The sequence below is a fragment of the Buteo buteo genome, chromosome 2, assembly GCF_964188355.1.
Source record: "Buteo buteo chromosome 2, bButBut1.hap1.1, whole genome shotgun sequence".
NCBI classification, from domain to species: Eukaryota; Metazoa; Chordata; class Aves; order Accipitriformes; family Accipitridae; genus Buteo; species Buteo buteo.
This window is the reverse complement of record NC_134172.1, coordinates 18,646,048-18,658,365: the sequence shown is the minus strand read 5'-3', so window position 1 is coordinate 18,658,365 and position 12,318 is coordinate 18,646,048. Positions and strand designations below refer to the sequence as shown.

General features: G+C 46.6%; 1 protein-coding gene across 1 annotated transcript; it reads right to left on the bottom strand.

Annotated features, from left to right (window-relative positions):
• Positions 1-2,650: 2,650 nt before the first annotated feature.
• Positions 2,651-10,770, bottom strand: PTCHD3 (patched domain containing 3). Its single transcript, XM_075047072.1, has 4 exons — positions 9,889-10,770; positions 9,562-9,683; positions 7,648-7,793; positions 2,651-4,554 (listed from the first exon to the last, which is right to left on the bottom strand). Exons 1-4 carry the CDS (start codon positions 10,624-10,626, stop codon positions 2,945-2,947), a joined length of 2,616 nt encoding a protein of 871 aa, XP_074903173.1. The 5' UTR covers positions 10,627-10,770; the 3' UTR covers positions 2,651-2,944.
• Between the last annotated feature and the right edge of the window lie 1,548 nt (positions 10,771-12,318).

The following is a 12,318-nucleotide window of genomic DNA, read 5'->3' as shown; positions in this document are numbered from 1 at the left end:
TGGCCTGGCCTTTCCAGCCACTTCCTACTGTGTGATGACCTGAGTCAGCTGAAGTGTCACAAGTTTTCTAAATCTTGATCCCTTAAACTGGCTGTGAAAATAGAGCAATCAAGCCTTTAGTAGCTGTCTGCTCTCTTGATTCGCTTGGAAACATTTCCTAGAAGCAAGTAAAGCTGTTTTTTGCTTCTAAAACATGGCCAAAGAACAGGGCAAGACGTGAGAGTACTCGCTTTTAAGTAGGCTGCTTGCTCCACTTCCCTCAGAAGTAGATTTCCATTCTCTTTTTCCCAGAGTGTGACTCCTGTTCCTTCTATCTAGTGTTTATTAAAATGCCTTCCTCTGGTGTGGGCCAATGTGAGTGCATCATCTGCTCCTTTGGCAGCTTCATCAGTGCAGAAATGGCTGTATCATTTGCCATAATAAAAGCACTAATATGGACATTGAAGGATTTAATTGGAGAATGGGGGACTCTGGTGCATGGGGTTGGGGTTTTTTGTTTTGTTTTTCTTAAATCTAGCTTTGTGGTTAGTGCCCTGTCCGGGAAATGTAATGCTGCTGGCTGAGATTCAGTGGTATACTATATGGGCTGTGGTAGTACTGGATTTTGACTTCCACCTCAGGAGCAGATTTCCTCGAAGACTGATGCTAGTTTTCAGTGTTTGACTACTCTTTCAAGAACTGCTTCTCCTTCTGTGAACAAAACTTGCTCTTCCAACTCTGGTGTTGCAAGACCTGTAACTTTTTTTATAAACATTTCCCCATTTTAGCTACTTTCACAGTAGAATATTTAGCTGCCTTAGTGATGAAGCAACACACCTAGATTTGGTTTGAGTATCAAAACTGGAATGAGAAGGAAACACAACATTCTTTGGACGTAGAAATTTGCAGTAAAGGTCAGGATACTTTTTGCAAAGAATTTAATGTAAGAATTCTCAGGCTGTCGTAGGTAGAGGAGTGGGTGGTAGGGCATTTGGTGGTTTTGTTTGTTTTAATCTCCACAAAGTAAAAAAAGCCTATTGCTTTAGGACCTAGGGACAAAAGTACATATGGAAAGACCTATCAGCTGAAGTGTACTTCTGGTTTTATGCACATTAAGTACTCCCCCAAAAAACAGCTTTGTGCTTGACTTTATTTTGCTTTTACAAAGGGAGGGATATATAATGTGTCTTAATGATGACTATAGTTGTTACTCTTCAGAGTAACATATCTCTAAAGGTTTTATTTTCAGCCATCACTGTAGTATTTGAGCTACTAACATGTAGTATTCATATATTCACAGCAAAGTTTCAGGTGAACTCCATGTGGTCTCTGGCACTTTTTTTTTCCAATTTGAGAGGGTGTGCACAGAATCAAAATTTTTTGAGAAGTTTTGGGGTTTAATTTTCTTTTTTGTGGCAACTTTGTTAATAACGGCTTTTGGACAGAAAGTTGCCAGTGTTCTTTGATAAATGCTTTTGTTGCATTCCAGATTCAGCCAATATTGAGTAACTGGGCACACAGTTTTCTTGGCTGTCACTGATTTATCTTGAGCTTTGTTATGTAGCTTTCATAGTGACTCTAAATGGGAATTAATTTAATGCCTTAGACTATGATTCACTCCTCTGAAAATTAGCATCAGTACTTCCACTTTGTCCTGGAAATTAATTATCAATTTCTGAGTGACTTAACTTCCAGTCCATTGTCCCCATAAACAGAGACATCATGAAGGAAACAGAAGGATTCTGCCCTGTCTACTGGGTCTCATGCAACTGGTCAGAAATCCACACGGAACACAGGCAGTCCCTGGCTTTCTCACACTTTCATCTCTCAGAAGAAACACTCCACAGCTGCAGATTTGGAATGAATGCTTTAGTAACTCCTAGACCAATTTCTCTAAAATTGCCAACATCAGTTACTATCGTTCATTTGATTTCCAACAGGTAGCTCATTAAATTGGTGACAAATTATGTACTGTCTTTTCATCCAGTGTCTTGTCCCTACAGCTTAAAAGACCACCTCATATATTCGTAGCTCTTATTCAGTGAAAGGTCCTCTGCTCTATCATTGCATCACAGGATGGGTTGTCACTGATGAAGACAGCATCATATATGGGTTTATAGTTTTGGGACTTACCGGCTTAAACCTGAGTTGTTTTTTCACTTCGTCCTCAATCGGGTGTTGATTCCCTCTAGTGAATCCTTGCCCTGTCATGCCATGGCACAGCATCTTCCATGGTGGTGACCCAGGAGGTCCAAACAAGTTCAGTCACCTACAGCATATCCCTTCACAGACTGCAGCCAACAGAAGCTACACACAATCTTCTTAAAGCTACATAATGTTTAATCTTAGCAAGAGAACAGGACACCACAGAAAGACAGATGTGAACAGAAAATGTGAGTCAGTTTGCCTTCCCTAAGGCTTTCTCATGCTGCATTAAAAGCCCAAGCAGACTTTGTCTCCTGAAGGCTTATGAGTTGTTGCAGTCCGAGGCAGTCCAATCTTGCTGTAAAACCTCCAGGTTTGAGCCTCTTGGGGGAAAGTTGTCTTCAGGCTCAGTGTTGGGCCAAGGTAAACAGGCAGGAAAGGCAAACCAGTAGGAGTTATTCTTCCCTCCTGCATGCACTGCCTGACAAACTTGTAACATAGTCCATTAAGCTCGTGCCAGCCATGGTCAGTGTTTATAATAATTTTAATACATTCAGTAAATAAGTCACCAAAAAAAAATATTTAACAACATTTAACAACAACATTGACAAGGTGCTAGTCAAGCACACACAAAAATGAGAAATACAAATCCATTCTGTGCATTTTCATTTCTTCTGTTATTTTTCTTGCCTGGCTTTTCTGAAGCCTTTGCTTCCCTGTTGTATTTACTTTTCTGACCTTCATTTTCTTCATTTCTTATATTCCCTGAAAGTCACTATATTTTAATCAACATATAGTAAATATATTACATTTAACTTAGTCACGGACAATCTTTATCATTTCTAAACCTAAGCTCTAGCTTTTTAGATTGGGTATTGTGGGGTGATCTGCCAAAGTTTCCAAAAAAGGTTAAAAATACCGGAATAAAAACAAGACCGTGAAGAGCCCCAAACAAAATAACAAGGAACATGATCTTGAAAAATGTTCTGAAGATGTAGGCTTTTGCTGCAGCCAGGACAACTACTCCTAGTATAGTAGAAAGTGCACCTTGTAGTACTGGGTAACCTAGCAGGTACAGAGCTTCGATTGCCCTTTTATTGGCTGATGACTCTCCACTTGTAACAAAGGCATAGGAAATATGAGCAGAAAAATCTACTGAAAACCCTATACAAATAACCAGGTTGATCATGGATATGGAATCTAGATTGACATTCCAAAATGTCATGAAACCAGCAACACCAACTATAACAGAAACTATAGCAAAAGTCACCCACAATGAACACAATGGGTTGGGAATAAGCAAAAGGGAGACGACGAGCATTGCCCCGGCAGCAACGACAATGTTCTGAACAGTGTTCTGCACTATTACCAGGTACTGATCGTAGTAGATGAATGCTGGGTGATACACCATTAATGGAATACTGCACTGCTCGGCTGTCTCTCTTAACTGATTGAGAAGATTCTTCTCGTCAATGGCTGAAGTCACGTTTACCGTCTGGATGAAGAAACGTGAAGCTTCTATTTTATCCAGAGTCTTGTTAATGTCCCACTCAAAACTGGGAAAAGAATTGAACAATGTACTTAAGTTCTTAATGAAAAGAGTCTTATTATTTATCAAATCTCTTTCGGCAAGTTTTGTGTATACTCTCAGCCATGACTCTGTGAAGTTCTTGTCTACATAGGAAATGCCCTCTAAATTCTGTGTGCAGTTCTCGATGACAAGACGAACAGTCTCATTCCAGTAATCTACACTTTCAGTAATGACAACCATGACCCTGGGTCCATATGCTGAGAAGTATTTGTCATCATCATCATAGTATGGAATAACGTACGAGTCATCACTCGCCAGATTTCTAAGATCAATGCCTTCCCTGATCTGAGTACATCCATAAATACTGCCACCCAAATATGTTCCATACAGCAATACCACAAGTAGCTTGATCCATTTATTTGTGAAGAAAGGGCCATAATACTGTTTAAAGAATATGCTCATTGGATGTTCACTTTCTGGCTGTTTGGTTTCTACTTGAGATGACTGCCCAGAACAGCTGCCTATACAGCAAACATTGTACAAGCAGGACTTCTCAGCCTGATCTTCACCTACTCCCACAGGCATACAAGTTAGCCAGTGTCGGTTTCCTTGCTCCCTTTTATAATTTAATACAATAACTGCCCCAAAGAAGGTCAAGGTATATATATAGCAGAAGACAAAAGCAGTGCCTGTGTAGAGGCAAAATGATCTCACAGATGGAAAAGCAGTCCAGACGCCAATGAAAAAGGCCAAAACATCTGTGAGAGTGGTGATAGTCACAGAAAGTGCTGCTTCTGTGTAAGTCTCAGCCAGCAGAGATTTAACATCAGATTTCTCTTTTTTTCTTAAACTTTGTTCCCAGGAAGCAATCATGATAAACATGTCATCAACACCAACTCCTGCAAGAAGAGAAAAAGTTAACCCTGCATTGCAAATGGCAGCTTCCACTACCACCCAACAAAAGTACAAAATTAATCACATTTAAATCTGCATAAAATTTTGGAAAAGAAAGTTAGGATACTAACATTACTTTAGTGCTGATGCAAGTTGAACAGATACAGGAAAACAGAACCTTTGTGTGTAGCTGAATTTATTACATTTCAGAAACTCCTGGTGACCTGATGGGTTGTTGAGACCTCACCCTACTTTGCTGAAGGACTGAGCACACCTAGTCCATCTCTGACAAGAGTGCTGTACCTGCTGTCCAAGTGTCTGGTGATGTAGATTACATAGATTGAAACACATCGCTTTTTCTGATGCTCAGCTATTGTTATCACAGGAAGCATCCCCCGTTATTTCTGGAATCTCTTCTTCATCACTGCAGCAAATTAGAGCAATAATTTCTTGCTCTGCCTTCAGCAGACAGGGAGAACAGTTGCTATCACATGGGACAACAATGATCCCAGTTTTCCAGTGGTTTGCTTTTTTATGCTCTTTGCTCTCCACTTATCTTCTCTCCAGTTTATCTTTCAGTATTTATTCATGATTTATTATTTGTTTATCTTCACATTTATAATGATGCGCTCACATGTATTACCCCCCACAGTCCTGGGAAACCCTGCCAGAAAGACTGGGTCCTGGGCTAGTTTTTGCTAAAACACGAGAGTCAGTGAGCTGAAGTTCAAAAAGGAAGAGCCAGTGTGCTTCTCTCAGCTCTGCTAACTCTCGAGATTTTAATCACAGACCTTTCAGTATTTTGCCAATGTTACTCTCTCAAGGACTCTTCTATTCCCTGAAAATTAATCACACAAAAAGGCAAAGCAAGACCGCCTGAATAGAGGACCAACACAGATGATACAGCTAAGAGCAAAAGAATAGATGACATCACTATCTGCTGCCTGAACAGGCAATTGCCAGTAGACATGCAAAGAGGAATTCAGCAGCATCTCAAAAGGTACTACTGGACAGCAGCGAGCCAGGCTGATTCCAGAAAGCAGGCAGGCTTCAAAGCAATTAATCTAATGTACTGATAATTTGTTTGCTTTAATGCAAGGAAGACAAAAGTCTGCATTTTATTTATCAAGATCTGAAGAGACTAGCTTAAGCCCTTTCACTGTGTCCTGGTTTTGACTGGGACAGAGTTAATTTTCTTTCTAGTAGCTGGTATAGTGCTATGTCTTGAATTTAGTATGAGAATAATGTTGATAACACACTGATGTTTTCAGCTGTTGCTAAGTAGTGTTTAGACTAAGTCAAGGTTTTTTCAGCTTCTGATGCCCAGCCAGCAAGAAGGCTGGAGGGGCACAAGAAGTTGGGAGGGGACACAGCCAGGGCAGCTGACCCAAACTGGCCAAAGGGGTATTCCATACCATGTGACATCATGTCCAGTATATAAACTGGGGGGAGTTGGCCAGGGTGGGGTGGATTACTGCTCAGGAACTAACTGGACATCAGTCAGCGAGTTGCGAGCAATTGCGTTGTGCATCCTTTGTTTTGTATATTCCAATTCTTTGTCATATTATCATCATCATCATCATTATTATTTTCTTCCTTTCTGTCCTATTAAACTGTCTTTATCTCAACTCACGAGTTTTACTTTTTTATTTTTTGATTCTCTCCCCTGTCCCACTGGATGGGGGGGGAGTGAGCGAGCAGCTGTGTGGTGCTTAGTTGCTGGCTGGGGTTAAAGCATGTCACCCAGGTATACAAAAGGGTCCTTCTGAAATTTAGAGCCTCTGCAATTGATAAGCAACCAAAAGCAAATACAAAATGTATTTGAATTATGCAGGAAACAAAGAAACGATGCATACCCTAGGGATCATCTGCATTAGACATCTAGTATGACGCAAAGCCTTTATCAACCAGCATATGCTTTCCTCAGCATGAGACCAAGACCAAGAAAAGATCACATGAATTTATCATGTAGGAGACCAGATAAGGATTTTAAAAGCAGTAATTTATTTGCAGCAATGTTACCTAATGGTATTTGGAAAGTTCAGCACTGGCTGTCAAGCAGCCTGTGCAACTGTGATGCAATGATACTAACTTCCTTGCATTTTTTGGGGGGAGCTGGTTGCATGAATGGTGCATCACTTCAGCTGTATAGCTAAAGGAGACGGTTTAGTACCCAGTCATTATATTGCAGAGAAAATTTCACATCTTAACAAAATGAGATGGATTACTTATTTGAAATTACAGACAGTCCTGCTCACTGCTTAAACTGTATTCAGGCCCAATTTTATCTGACCAAAGACTACACTCTGAAAATGGGATACAAAAACTTATGGTAACTTGCTTCCCATATTCACCTCATAATACAGGTATTGGATTGAGTCAGTGCCAGCGTAGCATGAGCTGCACACTGGGCACGTGTTCCATGGTGCTGCTGTTGAGCTACCCTGAGGCTGACCAATGGCAGAGGAGTAGGGAGCTCTCACTGTACCACAAAAAGAGGTGGTCAAGAGGTGGATGATTTGGGGAAGACCTCTGCACCTGCTTAAATCGCTGACAAATTCAGAAGTCCCATAGAACAGTACTAACAACAAACTGTTTTGGGGTAGACAAACTTATCCAGAGCTAATAAGATATGTAAATGCTTAGAGTGTGCCTATAGAAAACAGCAGGGGATGACACAGGGGAATGCAGGGACAGAACCCGGTTGAGTTCACCTCAAGTATCAGCACTAGTTAAAAAAATGATTAGTCATCATGGCTAAATTACCAGGGACGCCAGAATAATGCCCGAAGTGCTAACCTTTCGACCCTCTTATTTATAGTTTTCATGCCGTAGCACTGGAACTAGAGCAGGCATCGATTTTTGGGAAAAGCTGCCCTTCTGCCAGAGCCCAGCTCCAGTCCCAGCATGGGTACGCTGAGCTGAGCGGCTCACCCACCTGTAGGAGCACAGGCGACGCTGCACCTCCAGGTGTCTCCTCCCCTCACTGCAGGATGGAACTGCCTATGATCTGATGCTCACATCATAAAAGACTAACGCCTTCAAGTTGTTTTAACTCCTGTCTTCATATCTGAAACCGACTCGCTTTTTCTACTTACCCAGAATAAGAAATGGTGCATTTGCTACAGTGACCACAAACGGCACTCCACAGAAGAGCATCAATCCAAAGCTGCTTAACACAGCTAAACCGGCAGAAACCACTCCACAGCATGCAAGCCAGACATTATTTCTTATACAGCTCAGTCTGAAAATATTTTAAGGAATAGCTTAGTTACACATCAAATATTTCAGCAAGGTGTTTGGCATGACAAGTGCACAGATACCAACAATATCCTGTCTGTGAAGGGAACTCTTGATGAAAGCTGCTATTTGCTAAGAGACCTCCCAGGTGTGAGCACTGGACAAGATTAATTTATATAGGAGGTGCTAAATAAATTATTACTGCTGGGCAGTTATATACCTAAGAGTAAAGATGTGTACTGATCTTTGCATCCTGGCAAAATGAAGGCACATAAGCGCTACCAGAGAGAGGCTAGATTTAGGGTGACCCAAAAAATTATGAATTTTCAGCTTTTTCCTTTCACATGCGTTCTTGGTGTAGCATAGAAGCACCTCCCAGGCAGTAAGTGCTGCGTAGAGAAGCCTTCTCAGCAGACAGATTGGGTACCAGCCATTTGCCAAGATGCCCCCGAGGGCTGGCTCATGGATTCCCCATGAAATGCTCTCAGTGGGAGACTTCACACCACACTGAAGGGGTAAAGAGTTGCCTCTTGCCTGACTAGTAATATTTTCCAGGCTGTAGACTATTTCTGAACTTTAAGAGAATCTCTCGTTTCCGAGGCAAGAAGAGTGTGTTGGTGGAACCGCCCTTGCTCTGTCTGCGCTCACAACCAACCGTATGCGAGGCAGCCGATATCCAGAAATTGTATAGCCTCATGGGCATGATGCTTGATGCAAGCGCTAAACCAGTAAGCCCACCCTCAGAGTAGAACTTTTTTCCTCAAGCACAGCACACAAAAACTGCCAAACGTAAAATGGTTCACCTTCCACCAGCACAAAGAAAGGGCAGGCTAAGTTCTTTGTGGACAGCAGGTAAGGCTCAGACTCTACTAGCAAGCAGAATACCTAAAGCTGTACCCAGACCTGCAGTCATCTATGAAGCTAGTGCTCATTCATCTGTACCTTAACTGAGCAGGTGGCAAAAAAAAAAGTGTAAATGGATTTTAACATGGTATACTTCCTCCTCCCTCCCCTGCTTCCTTCACCTTTTTAACTGACCTTTACAAAGAATTAGCATCTTGCAGGCAGGATAAGCAAGAAAGTAGTAGAATAACCTTAGCAATAGCACCACTTATTCCTTCCCTCCGGCCAAATGACAACTTTTCTGTTTGACTTTTATGCATCTTTTTGGTGAATGTCTCCACTGGGTATGCCAAGTTGAGCTGGTAAGTTTTGTTCAACAGAAGTGCTTATGCAGAATTTTGCCGCTGCCAGGCTGGCTAGGCAACACTTCTGGCCCCCTTCCCGCAGAAGGTAAAGTAGAACCCTTTCATCATTAAAAGCGTTTACTTTGGTATAGTGTTCTCCAGTGCCAAAGGTGCTGTAGCACCTCAGACCTCTTAAAAAGATAAAGAGCAGGGGGTTGTTTCGGTTGTTTAAGTAGTGTCAAAACCATCAGCTACAAAAAGGACTCTTACGAGGTGGGGACTACAGAAATGACTGATGGCTTCAGAGAACAGACGAACGGATACTAGCATTCAAGCTGTGCATGTCTGAACTGAACGCTTGTTCAGGTATGCGTCTGGTGCTTATCACGAACCCCATTTCAGCAGTTAGGAAATGCACACAAGTAGGAGAGAAACAGCAAAGAAATACATTTTGCCTATTATTAAATGTTACGTGAAGTCTGCAGGTTCAAGAATGACTTCACTTGACAAGAGCAGAAACGAATTTAGGCAAGGTAAAGAGCGGAGGTCACTTCTCATTGATCCATAGCTTAGAAGACATGTTACTTTAGGCAAGAGACGACTGAAAAGGTTATGGTCAAGAAGTAAGTGACGGAGAAGAGTGGGATCACGCTCTTGGTATTTCCTTCAAACTCCTGTTGTCTGGACAGCGAGGTAAAGTAAGTCACCTGTTGTTAAAGCAACAAGAAAAGAGAAGATGAAGGACTTGCACTCTTCTTCGTGGTCTTCACACGCACGCACAGGCAACGCCCGACACCATGCCGGCACCAACGCAACCTGCAGGCCGTCCCCGCCTTTCCCCTCCACCGTCCCCCGTCCCCGCCGGCGACGGGGCAGCCCGGGCACCTGGGGGCTCGGCGGCCCCCGCGTTACCTGAACGGAGGCGAAGTCCAGCGCCGCCAGCTGCGTCGGGAACTCCCGCAGGAAGCTTTCCAGCCACCGCCGGCTCTCCGCCGCCGCGGGGCCGTCCTCCTGCAGGTAATACACCAGCTTCAGGGCCCGCGCCGCCAGCACCCGCCCGCCGGGGTCCGTCTGCACGCCGCCCAGCGCGGCCCCCAGGAATTCGCCGTGGTTGACGGGGAAGGTGAGGTTCTCCAGCTCGGCGGCCGCCCCGTCGGCCAGCAGCGGCAGCAGCGGGTTGGGGCTGGCGCAGGCGCCGGCCGAGCGAGCGCAGAGCCGCTGGTAGCCGGGGCGGGCGCGCACCGCCGCGTCCAGCCGCAGCACGTCGTGCCGCGCCGCCGGGCCCAGGACCGAGTTCCCCGGCGCCGCCACGGCGATGAGGCTGGCGTAGGCGCCCTCGGTGGGCAGCCGCGAGACGGAGAAGCGCTCCGAGTCGTTGGTGGGGAAGTAACGCCGCACGAAGGCGCGCTCGGCCTTGGCGGGCCCCTGCGTCGGCGTAAACTGCTCCTCGATGTCGTTCGCCTGCCGCTGCGGCAGGAAGAGGAAGCCGGCGCCCAGTCCCCCCGACAGCAGCAGCGGCACCAGCACGAAAGGCCAGGGGCAGGCGGCCACGCCGCTCCCCAGCCCCTCGAAGAGCCGCCTCAGCGGCCGCTCCACGCAGTCGGTGTTGCGGCAGGAGCAGCCCTCCGCGGGGCGCCGCGGCTTCGCCATGGGCGAGCCGGGGGCGGGGGGCGCGGGCTGCCGGCGGCAGCTCTCCCGCCGCGGGCTTCTCGCTGCGCCGGCGGAGAGCCGCCTTCTGCCGGTCGGGCGGACCGCGGCCTCTTCAGCGGCGCGGCCGAGGGCCGTCCCCCCGCTCTGACTCACCGCGGCCTCCGCCGCCCCCGCCGCGCGGGCACGTGGGGCTGGGCGGGGAGACGGGGCAGCCCCGCCGGGTGCCCGCCCGCGCCTCCCTGCCGCTCTGGCCCCGGCCCCCGGGGGGGGGCTCTGCCCCGTCGCGGCCTCGGTGCGGTCACGGCGCCCGTCGTGCCGAGCGCTGCCCGGAGCCCGGTTCTGCCGTCGTGCGGGCCGGCTCCCGCCGGGCAGGCTGCAGGCCCGGCTTCACCAGGCCCGGCCCTGCACCGCGTTCCTCGAGCGGTAGTGGGGCGCGGCGGCGATGCCCTCTCTTAGGCTCTGGTGACGGTGTTTCGGACCGCTCTCCTTCCCATCCACCCGCGCACCAGGGGTTCCTGCCCCAGTCGGCTGCCGTGGCTGTCTCCGAAGCTACGCCAAAAGCTGGGATCTGCAAAACGATCTGCAGCGAAGCGAAACAAGGTGCCCTTCTGCACAGAAGAGCGCGAGGCATGGGTGCTTTTCTCCCTCTGCGGCCATCAACGTGTTGTTTGACGGCTGTTGGAGCCGCTTGCTCGCACCCATGGGGAGTCCTGCCAGCCACGTGCCTTCACCGCACCCTTTCCTCTTGCTCTGTCACTTGCCTGGCCCCTTGTCCACCGTAACACTGTAATCCGGCAAAAAGAGAGTGACTTTCTGTGTGCGTAAGGAGCTGAACAAACTCACTGGGGAGTCGGGTGAGCGTCAAGCCTGTTGCAAGGGGAAGGGTGAGGTACGGCAGGAGGCAAGAGCCCAGGTGGTAGCAAGACTGTCACACACAGTTGTCCCATGGAAGCTCATGCGTAGTGGAGAGCTGGGATTACAAGTGATTTTGGAGTTTGCATTTGGGATCGTGTGTCCTGAACTCCCTGTGGCAAACAGGATTAATGTGATCCTTGGGTATGTGAACAGAGAACGAGCCTAGGGCAGGGACTTCCACGTTGTGTAATGGAGACCATTAGACTGATGTTACAATATCAAATCCAGATCTAGCTTCCATGTTCTAAGACACAGGCTGCAAAATTAAAAAGTGAGCGATAAGGTGCAGTGATCCTGAGCAGGAAACCATTGCATATGGAGCAGTTAAAGAAAATCACATTAGCAGCGAGCCTGTGCTGTGCTGCACTGCAGCAATGCCTTGCCCGCAGGATAACCTCAGCAGGCTCATGGTAACGGAGATGCCTGCAGGCAGCTCCCACCTGGTACCAGCAATTAGGAAACCTAGACTTCTCCTTTACTGTTTTCCCCAAACCTGCTGCAGTCATTTGTTCATCACTAAGGGTTATTCTTCTACCTGGGACCAAAACACAGAAAGTGGTGAGGTATATCGTGCTGTGTTTGCTTGCTTGGTAAACAGGTTTACAAAACGGGGGAGGGAGAGATGAAGAAATAAAAGACTTTGAAACAAGGTTTAGTGATTGCAGTGGGCAAACCACAAAAATTTCAGTAGTGTGGTGTGCCAGAGCTTTGTGCTGTAACAATGATAGCATCTTTCCAAGCCCAAAAATTACCCTGCAGCCTGGTGTTCTTGACGCT

Bases quoted from the DNA above. Each gene is read 5' to 3' on its own strand.
- PTCHD3 (XM_075047072.1), bottom strand. From the start codon at position 10,626: ATGGCGAAGCCGCGGCGCCCCGCGGAGGGCTGCTCCTGCCGCAACACC. The intron at 9,684-9,888 runs GTAACGCGGGGG...CTTTAACAACAG, and splicing joins TGGACTTCGCCTCCGTTCAG to GTGACTTACTTTACCTCGCT. The intron at 4,555-7,647 runs GTAAGTAGAAAA...CTCTTCTTGCAG, and splicing joins TGCACCATTTCTTATTCTGG to GAGTTGGTGTTGATGACATG.